This window comes from Cyclopterus lumpus, chromosome 6, assembly GCF_009769545.1.
Source record: "Cyclopterus lumpus isolate fCycLum1 chromosome 6, fCycLum1.pri, whole genome shotgun sequence".
NCBI classification, from domain to species: domain Eukaryota; kingdom Metazoa; phylum Chordata; class Actinopteri; order Perciformes; family Cyclopteridae; genus Cyclopterus; species Cyclopterus lumpus.
The window spans coordinates 8,776,814-8,786,961 of record NC_046971.1 but is presented as its reverse complement, the minus strand read 5'-3'; the positions used below and the strand labels follow the sequence as shown (position 1 = coordinate 8,786,961).

The following is a 10,148-nucleotide window of genomic DNA, read 5'->3' as shown; positions in this document are numbered from 1 at the left end:
TAATCTGTTGCTGGCTCTCATCCCATCTCCTCTCTCAATCACAGACATGCCCTCAAGGTAGCGTGACATCCACAATGCCTGTTTACTCCAGGCTCATAAAGAACCTTGCCTGCATCAATATTCCCATTACAGCCCTCTCTGTAGTGCTACAAACCACACACTAGTCTGGCAGCCAGAGAAGCATCTGATCAAGGTTGTGTAAATGCTCTGGTAGACAATAGCCCCGTGCTCTCTGTATCTAAAGGGCTCTTCAATTTTCTACAGTCCCTGAGACAATAAAGGCGTAATGAGCTCATTACTGAGATAAACTGTGGAGTACAGTGTATATGTATTTGCCTGTGTGCACCTTTATGCATGCATGTGATGGCACTGCACAGCATATGTCCACATCTGAGAGCTAATGTAATTCTTATGAAGTGAGCTGCCAGGCTAGCTGAGCATGGGTTTATATGCTAATGGTTATTGTAATTCTGCATCTAGATTTGGTATTAGAGCGCACCCTGAATAATAAGCTGACAGCTTTTTTTTTCTTGTTATTACTACTAAAATTCTTCTGCATTTTTATGAATATATTATTTGTACTTATTTAGGACAAGTTGAGCCAAAAATACACGGCAGGCTGAATTATAATCTACCAGCAACGGCCACCTGGGAAATACAGTTTCACTATCGTTTTCCTTGATAAACAAAGCAGGACACGCACTATTGATAGACAAACATTGGCAGGGAAGAAGAACTTCATTATCTGTTATTGTGAATTGTAAACAGAATCTTTTATAAGGCTTCAACATTTTTGCAGTAGTTCTTTATTGCAGTTATGGGTTTGCTTATTTGGAGAGCATTGTTGTTCGGCTAGTGTTATTAAAAACAGACAATTTGATAATACAACAATTTTCAACATTTTCCTTTAGTTTGATTAAATCACTTCTTTATGGAAACATAACCTCTGAGGATTCACTCAGGTTGAAAACAATATTTGTCATTATTTTGATCACTGTGTATGTGCTCTCCCTGTCCCACCGTAAAGTCATGCTCAATTCATCAAACCAAAATAAGGCAACTGTATATATTTCCATTTGGCTCAAAGACGCAACTGTTAAAGTAAAACAGACTATGCTTTGATTACATCTGTTTTTTGTCAAAGAAGTGATGAGAGCCATGGTCTTCTGTTGTGTCTATGGAATGCAAGTGTTCTTCTTTAACTCTAAAAGCAGTGATTGTGAACAGTACCCCATAGCTTTCCGGCTATAGTAACAGAACATACGTTACTTTTGCTGCTTCCTTTCCATGCCTGTCTCTTTCCATGTTTGACCTGCCTGCCTTCCCTCGGAGGGCTCCCAGGCAATACGGTCAGTGGTCACTGGGGATTGCAGGTCTGGTCTCGGAGCAAGTGGCGTGGTGATGAATGGTTGTAATCTCACAGATGTTACAGGAATCACAAACACTTAACTTGGGGGACGGTAGAATAGGAAGAGTTTTTGCTGTATTAGGTGAGTGAACACGAAATTTATTATAAATATACATAAACATAGTACTTCCTACATCTCTCTCTCTCTCTCTTTAAATACCTTGTTTACCCTATGCTGTACATGTATTATGTATGTACACAATGCTCTGTATGTTGCTACCATTACAAAAAGCCATGCAATATCTACAGTACAGTATATAGTGTATCTATGAAACCTACATTTGTTCTCAATAAATAGTAATAAATTATCCACCTCTTTGTACATTCTATTGCACATATTATTTACATTACTGCTTTGGATTAACATTTTCCCTTTTTCATCGTGACCTGATGTCAGTTTTAGCTGCTTTTATTGACTGTATACCGTAAAGACAATGAGTTCCTTCACCCCACGTCCTCAGAAGACAGACATTTCTGTTGGGCGTCTTTGTCCTCAAATGTCACCTTTTTGTTCCTCTTTGGGTCAATCCAGGAGTTGTGGATAATGGCATTGTTAGGGGTAGGATCTGCCTCGATGATTGACACTACTCGCTTCTTCATCTTGCTTTTCAAGACTTTCTGGAACTTCTGCCTCGTGAAGGCATAGAGCAGAGGGTGAAAGATAGTGGTCCCATAAGCCATGACCAGGAAGCCCAGTCTCAACTTGACCATTAGGTCACTGGGACCCACACTCAGGATGACTGTGTTGAGCACTGTGATGGGTGTCCAGCACAGCATGAAGGTAGACACAATCAGGAGGGACATTCTGAAAACCCTCTTTTGGCGCTCTCGCCTTTCTCTGTGGCGCTTAACAGCCCTGCGCAAGGCGATGATGACGGAGACAGAGGTGCGCATTCCCAGTGTGGGAATGCGGCTGCCACTGCTCTGGGATGCATCTGTGGCCTCATGCTGTGTTGTCATGGCTGTCATGGATGGACTTTTTTTCCTGCGAGCCTTCTTCTTCTGTGAAGCGTGGAAACGTGTGCCAATGCGAATGTTGAGAGCCTGCAGGATCTTTGAGTAGGTGATGAGCATGACAACGGCAGTTAAGAAGAAAATAGGAATCTGAGCAAGCAGGTGGTAATAGAGGCCAAGTTCTGTGTAGTACTGGTTAGTGTGGACCACATTCTCCACCGCTGTCTGGTTCAGATCAGCTTGGCCCTGGGCGAAGAAGCCCACCTCAATAAAGGGTACGAGGAAACTGACAAAGGATAGCACCCAAATGGCAGACAGCAGGGTCAGGGCCCGGCCCATGGTCAGCACCCGGTTGGCTGGTTTGACTGAGATGTCGTAGCGATCGAGGGTGATGGCAAGCACATTAGCAGCAGTAGCGACACTAGCAAAGGAGACGCAGGCTTCATGGAAGCAGCAGACGAGTGCAGTGTCTCCCTCCAGGGAGAGCAACACCACCACAATAGTGAGGGGGATGCAGCCCACACAAATTAGCACATCCAACACATGGAGGTTCATAGTGACGATGTTACTGACAGAGCTAATGAGGTTGGACTTCATACAGTAAAGGGCAAGCACAGTGAGGTTAGAGCTCATCCCCAGGAGGATTTCCAGCATTAGGAAGCCAGTCAAGGAGACCTGGAAACTAACAGGATAGGGATACGGGCTAGGGCTTGCCGGACTCATGTTGCGGCTGATGGGCTCAGTGTTGTCGGTGACCGTGACGTTGCTCATGGTGGCTTCTTGTTCAGGGCAGGGAAGGATATGCATTATCCTGCGTGTAGAGAGAGGAGAAAAAGAGAATTCATGATGAGGAAAAGAAGGGGTCCGTGTTTGTACACCACTAGAAAGTTGTAATTAACACACATCTGAGAAATCTTCTCAGACGTAATGCTGCCAGTTATCAAATGATAGGAAGCTTATTGAGTTTTAAATGAAAAATGCTGAGATCAGACACTCAGACACAGTGCTGGAACCTTTTTTCCTATTATGCCCAGCAGATTAGATTTTCTCACTACGTACATGGCATGACTAACTAGTCACTATCTTGCCTCAATCAGCTTCTGCTTTTGTTATCGCCATCCTTGATCAGACAGTTGCATCCACAGCAGAGGCACATAACAGAAGCACAGAAATACTTTGGTAGAAATTAAATTCTATAGCCTTAATGGCTTAGTATGTTGAGGCTTTGTGATGGCTTAGCTGTGGCTTAGTGTTCTTTTGAGCCTCAGTTGAACAGCACATTCAAGTTGACATAGTTTTAGTGTATTAACATTTACCATATACATATTGAATATAAACCAGAGGTCATGGAGATAATGATGAAGAAAGCTAATTTCAGCCCCAATTGGCTGTGATTAATATGATAGGGGGATGTAGGAAATAACATACTTTGAATGGTTCTTGCTTACTAAACTCGTCATTTCTGGCAGCATTTCAGTCATCGCCAATTTAAAGGAGGCGGTTTATAACTGACAGGAATATTCTGGCAGAAGATTATGTTAAGTTTGTTAACAGCAGGCGTCAAACTCTCAGAGATGCACTTCAGAATATAAGATGTTTGTTCAGACAGAACTTCAATAATTGGAGGACCGAGTAGTGCACCAAAAAAAAAAACGTATTTGAAGCTGTCATCAATAATGGGTTAGAGGAGAAATATCTATTTCACATGCACTGCATAATAATGATAAAAGCTGACTTGGAGACAAACAAATGTTTAAAAAAAAATAATAATATTTACCCTTCCCACCAGCACTATCTGAATACCAGGCCTGTGTAATCAGGCCATGTTGCATCCACAGAGACAAGCATCACATCCAAACATAGCCCGTGGAAAAGAGTTTCCGCTCCGGCAGAGCCCCCCAGCGAGGCCTTTCCTTTCACTGATGGTCCCTCCCAGAGAGGCTGACAGCCAAAAAAACACCTGTCCGTCTCGCCAAAGACTATCTATGGGCTGCCAGCCTTTTCTTCCTGACCGCAATGATAAGAAAGCTAAGGTATAAGCCAGTGGACTTTAGAGTATATAAGGTAATGTCCTCTACAGACCTTTTTTTCAGATCTCTGGTCCGTTTGCTTTGGTGATGGTGGGAGCTCTGATGGATGAGTGGAACAGGGATAAGATGTCGGAGCCACCTCCTGTTTATAATCTCATTATATTCCCAGTCAGGAGAGACACAGCCAACCCAAAAAAAAACAAAGACACACAGACTCTTTCCCCTGCAGAGGGCTGGAATGTACTGCTCATTGTGCGATGATTCAAAGCATTGCCTTTTTGTCTTCAATGAGAAGATAGTAGTCAGATCTGTACATACAAAACAACTGTTACATCCATCAGCTTGTCCTCCAAGAGGCAGAGTTGGTCAGTCGGCCATGTAGATTCCCCCGGTGTACGTTATAGTATTGTCCAGGAGAGGTTAGTTTTTCCGGGCAGCATCCAGGCCCATGTTCCCCGTGGGAGCACTAATGGAACAGACCTTTATTCTCCACCTTTCTCATCAGTGTCTGTACGCCCGGCTCCAGATGCCATTGACATGTAAATCGAGCACAAGTCTTCAGTTTGCCCCTCGACATGCTGAACCCTCAATCACCGTAGATGGCATGAGTCGAGCAGATTATTAGAGAGCATGCGTGTCCATTCACCGTGACACGTGTGATCCCCGAGTCATTTGTGATCGCCGCTTTTTATATGTGCATGGGAGGGAGGGGGGGTTGATTCAGCGATTCAGGAGAAGGTCATCCTCATGAGGTAGTGGGAGCGAGTTCATGAGGCGGAGAGCGTGCCTTGTAGATTTGCAAAAAGATCCCGGACTAAGAATTGGACTTCAGGTAGCAGGAGCTGCATACCTCATCCGTCTGTCCTTCTATGCCACATCTTTCACTCACAGTGACCTGAAGAGAGAGAGAGAAAGGATAGGGTAATGGACGAGAGAGAGAGAGTAGGAGGAGTAGGAGAAGGATGTGTGGGGGATGCGTTAGTGAAAATAAAGATATCCTCAGCAGCGAGGCGACAAGGAAACTCTCATTAGCATAGCAACAAGCCTCTGATGTCTTATCATGTTCCTGCGTATCGCCTGATTCACTTTACATTGCTATTGCATTAACATGCCAGTAGCACTAATAAAGGGCTTGCAATAAAAGCAACTGGTATTAAATATCTCAGCCCCCAGTTTTTTCGGATTGAAGATTAACTGTCGTAATATTTTGCTCTTCTCGTTGTTTTTCTGTAAATGATCACGGCCACATGCTTAGTGGTAATTATTGATTGTCACTTGGACAGCAACAGTGGTGCTAAAATGGTCCTAGCGTTTGCATGATAGGGGCAGACTTGCTAAGAGCTTCAGTGCCGAGCGATTCCTCTGGGAACTTGTCATAAAGACATGGATGACCGCCCGTGTATCACTATATATTGTCCATGTAATCTCTTCAGTGGAACATGTCAGTCATTCTCCAAGGTTGTCTCAGTGAGGGATGCCATACTTTACTATGTCTCAATGTCAGCAGAAATGGTCAATGAGTACCATGCTTCAGTAGAGTAGGGAGAGGATCATGTATACTATGAAGATGCACATTCTTAAAGTGAACAATTGCATAAAGTTTCTCCTATATATTCATCCTGACAGTTTGGAATATGATATCTGTGGAGGAATAGGACTCAAACAGATGTGCTCACAGCATGAGGTGTCGTAGTGCATAAACAAATGACCAAAAGTGTGATGTTTAAAGTAGCAGTATACTTAGAACTACAATACATAACCTTTTTTTAATCAGTTACTAATAGGTGTCACTTGAACCATAACCAATGTTTCTCAATAAATCAACAATACATTATATAATAACTGAAGTCATTCAGGAAATTCTATTGATAGCTTCTAATCCAAGGCCTTTGTTGTTGTGACAGAGCTGTTTGGCAATGAGTTTTCTTTGTCATCACACACGTTCTACACGACTTAACGCTGAAAATCAAACCAATAAGTAGAGTGCCCCGTCAAGACTCACCATGCAGGGTAAACACAGATGCTTCGGAGCTGGTCCCGACACCACGCTGTCCCCTCTCCTTGCCGCTCTGCAACAATCTAGGTCGACAGATTGGCAACTGCCGGTTGATCTCCTGCTCCTTGCAGCAGTAATCCAAGAATAGAGATTGAATATTGATGAACATGCAAGGGTCACACAACTGAAAGATGTTCTTTCCCAGACTGCGAAAAAAACAAAAAGTCCACAGAGATTAGTCCTGACAAGGATGTTGGTGGGATTCTTCTCCTCCCTCTAATTCTTCACCATCCACAAGCTCTTCTCACCAACTCTCTGTTGCGCTCCCTCAGTGCCTAACTGTCTGGATAGGAGTGCAAACCATCACACTCCTGGTATCTCTCTATCTCCCCCTTTGCTCTCCTCTCTTTCCCTTACACACACTCTCTCTCTCTCTCTCTCTCTCTCTCTCTTACTGCGGAGGTTTGCAGTGCTCCCCCAGTCCTGATTGGTGTTCTGTAATAGGCTTAACCCTTTCCTCTCCAGCAAGGGGAGGTATTTCCTTTTGTTCTCACTCTATCCTCTCTTCCCTGACAGTGACTGTGACATCCCGTGTGGGGCTGTAGTGATTTGGGAAAAAGCTTTTCCAGTACTACGCTTTAGCGTGGGGACCTTAGATGACACTGCGCTAAAAACACAACCTGCTGCAGAGTCAGATAGGCAGACAGTTGAAGGAAAAACAGAAGAAAATACGGGTCTGATGTATTAATTAGCTCGGCCACTCTGGCATGGATACATAATGAGTTTTCGCATAGTAGGGGGAATGATGAGGACAGAGAGCCAGCAGAGGGAAGCAATATTTTTTGTATTGATTTTGCGCACATAGATAGCTCTTAATATGTGCGTGCAAGTGAGCATGAGAGACAGCGAGACTGACAGAGAGATGATACATTCTTGCAGCTGTGAGTGGGAGAAATGGATTATGCAGGAAGGAATGAAAGTAAGAAAAGAAGAGATAGAGTATAGTTGCTCTCTGATTGACAGTTTCATTTAAGTGGCTATGCCAGATCAATTTCTTTGTCAAATCTTGTTTGTCAGGGGAAATTATTGACAGAGGGCATCCTGGTTGGTACCTGACAGCCTCCAGTAAAGAAGAGGGGGGCATCTGTCGCATTGGCATGGCTAACTGATAGTTATTCTGGTGGTGACAGTTCAATAATTGCACTTTACCGGGCAAATGCTTCAGCTGGCTTGACTTGACTTGCTGAGCTAGAGCAAAAGCTATAAAGAACTGAAGCTTTAGAATGGGTTGTGATGTTGTATTACCTTGGTGCTAAGGAAACAATTAGTCAATTAATCAATGTGTTGATTGACAGAAAATGAATTGACAGGTTTAAGAATCGATCCATCATTTCAGTTATTTTTAAATAAAGATGTCAAACATTCACTAGTTCAGGTTTCTCAAGTGTGAGCAGTTGCTCTCATGTTGGGCTCTGAGGAGTTGTCGTGGACCTTTTTTGTACTGATTTTTCATTTTGTAAACTAAACAATTAAGCCTTATACCTTGTGGCGAATTGTTGATAGTTGTATGTCTCCACTTTACCTGCATATGATAATGCCCTTATGTCATACATGTTGGAAGCGGCATGATAGGCTTTGCAGTTTACGTCCCTGCTACTCTACCAATGTAGAACAAATTGAAGGTCATGGGGAACATTTAAATTACTATCTGGTATCGGATGCCCGTGATCATACAGAGGTACATGTTTCCCTTCCACCTAACACAGGAAGACCGCCACTAATTAGAGAATTAAGAAGAGCAAATACTTAAAAAAAAGTTACACCTGTCATTAACACTAATTCTCACTGGATCTTTACATTGCATGATATGGAGCTTGGAACATGTGTCGATCCGTGGTTGTTGTAGTGGTTAGTTGGTGTGCGAGGTCTTTTGTACAGATGTATTTCTCAATAAGGTGAGGTGCTTATGTGTCCCTTGGATTGCATGTTCGTGTACCTCGATATCTGCACCCAACATCAAGTACCTGCAGGAAGTACACAGGCACCATCTGTACGCCTCTGGCTGTCGATTATAATTACACAGTGCAAAAGCCTGCCACTCAAGGCACTGCGCGTATATTATAAGAAGCATCTGGAAGAAAGTGGAAAGTGCACATGTATATGAAGAGATTGAGGAATCCTCCTAGTTGAAAGAAGGGTTAACATGCCACTGCAAAAACACCGCATTCCACAAACTTCAGAGTTCAATAGAAGAATGACGTAAATATTTCATTACCGTTAATATTTCATCCAGTTTTTTCTCTCTGTCTCCAGACTCCACTGTCTGACATACACTACAGTTTTTCTCTCCGGGTGTCTGTAGACGTCCATTGATGTGCCTGTCGATACTGCTTATCCCACACTTACTGCATGTGCACGCCATCTTCAGCACTGTGTGTGTGGTGCTTCTGTCAAGAGGGCCATCTCTGGCCTGACTTCACCAGATAAAGAAGATGCAGATGTGTCGTCAGCGGCTGTTTTATTGCAGCCCGTACTTTGCATGCCAAACATCTTCAGGCAATCTTTCAATCTTAGGATGGCAGCCGGCAGGCTCAGACGACCCAGCACACAGACTTTTATCTCCTCCCTGCAGCAGGCCTCCTGCACTTCCATTTGGTGCCACTGTGATTTGCTCCAGATCTTTCTTCAGAACCGAGCTAGCTCAGCGCTAATGGAGTGGCATGGTTTTTAAATTTTGTTGCGGAGTGCTGTCATCTGATCCATTTAAAACGCTCAGGAACTCGCGTGGATCTTGGGTTGTCATACAGGAATGGAGATGGACAAATACGGTGTCTTGAGCTGCCCTGGAAGCTGCTGTTTCTATTCCCCAGTTGTTCCTCTTATTCCATACCAATTTCATCCACTTCCCAAAGCATAGATCACCACAGCAAATGTAGCTCCTTAGGATGTTGGACGAGAAGGAAACTGAGGAGAAGATGGAGAGAGAAGGCTGGACCACATTCCAAGGTCCTCTGGTTTTGCCTGTAGTCGGCTTTGGCCTCAGTCCCAGGGTCACTTTTGGATTCAAATCCAACTTAATAAATAAGGTTTTCAAAACAGTAAAAACAGCTTTGGTGTGTGAACTGTGTGGACGGAGTTAGACCGGTGCGGATTGTACAAATAGTGGCGACTGTGGATGCTCCACTATGTTCCACACTCTGATTGTTGGTGGCGTATGCACCTCTATCTGCTTTGCCAAGATGAAGAAGAGGATAACAAAGTTGTCCACATTTACATATTTTGTCTTTAAAGGAACAAAAAGACAGCCAAATGGCATTGAAATCCTAGCAAACAACGTTATGGTGCATTACAGCTACTGACTGGAATGGAGTGTGGATTGGGAAATGTGCATTCGTAGAACGCAAGAACGACGCAGCCAGTCAACTGTAGCATGGATGAAACTGTGTGCGTGTCCACGTGACCGGGACGCGCGGAAAGTATGTCCGAGGATTTAGTAGCATATAAAATGATGCCTGTATGATTGAGGCCGACGGGATTTGTGAAAGTTCAATCTGGGAAATACTTACCAGAGAATAAAAATACATTGAATTGCTCATTTAGATGACCTTTTAGTTAGTCGTGCCCTTAAACCCTCTGCGTAGCAGTGATGTCACGTAGCACTATAGGTCCAAGCTACATCACATTTAGGTATGGTAATTTAGGAGAATGGGGCAGCTTAATAGCACGCCCTGTGATCAGAAGTGCAACAGACATGGTTGCT

General features: G+C 43.6%; 1 protein-coding gene across 2 annotated transcripts; it reads right to left on the bottom strand.

Moving 5' to 3' along the window:
• Positions 1–786: 786 nt before the first annotated feature.
• On the bottom strand, positions 787–6,856 carry LOC117732623 (G-protein coupled receptor 22-like). Of its 2 annotated transcripts, none has more exons than XM_034535672.1 (3): positions 6,395–6,856; positions 4,140–5,287; positions 787–3,173 (listed from the first exon to the last, which is right to left on the bottom strand). In XM_034535672.1, exon 3 carries the CDS (start codon positions 3,167–3,169, stop codon positions 1,853–1,855), a length of 1,317 nt encoding a protein of 438 aa, XP_034391563.1. In that variant the 5' UTR covers positions 3,170–3,173; positions 4,140–5,287; positions 6,395–6,856; the 3' UTR covers positions 787–1,852. The 2 variants fall into 2 exon arrangements, with proteins under 2 accessions (XP_034391563.1, XP_034391564.1); XM_034535673.1 differs by having other exon boundaries at positions 792–3,173; positions 4,445–5,287; positions 6,395–6,844.
• Positions 6,857–10,148: the final 3,292 nt, after the last annotated feature.

Coding starts and splice junctions, on each gene's coding strand:
- LOC117732623 (XM_034535672.1), bottom strand. CDS start 3,169: ATGCATATCCTTCCCTGCCCTGAACAAGAAGCCACCATGAGCAACGTC.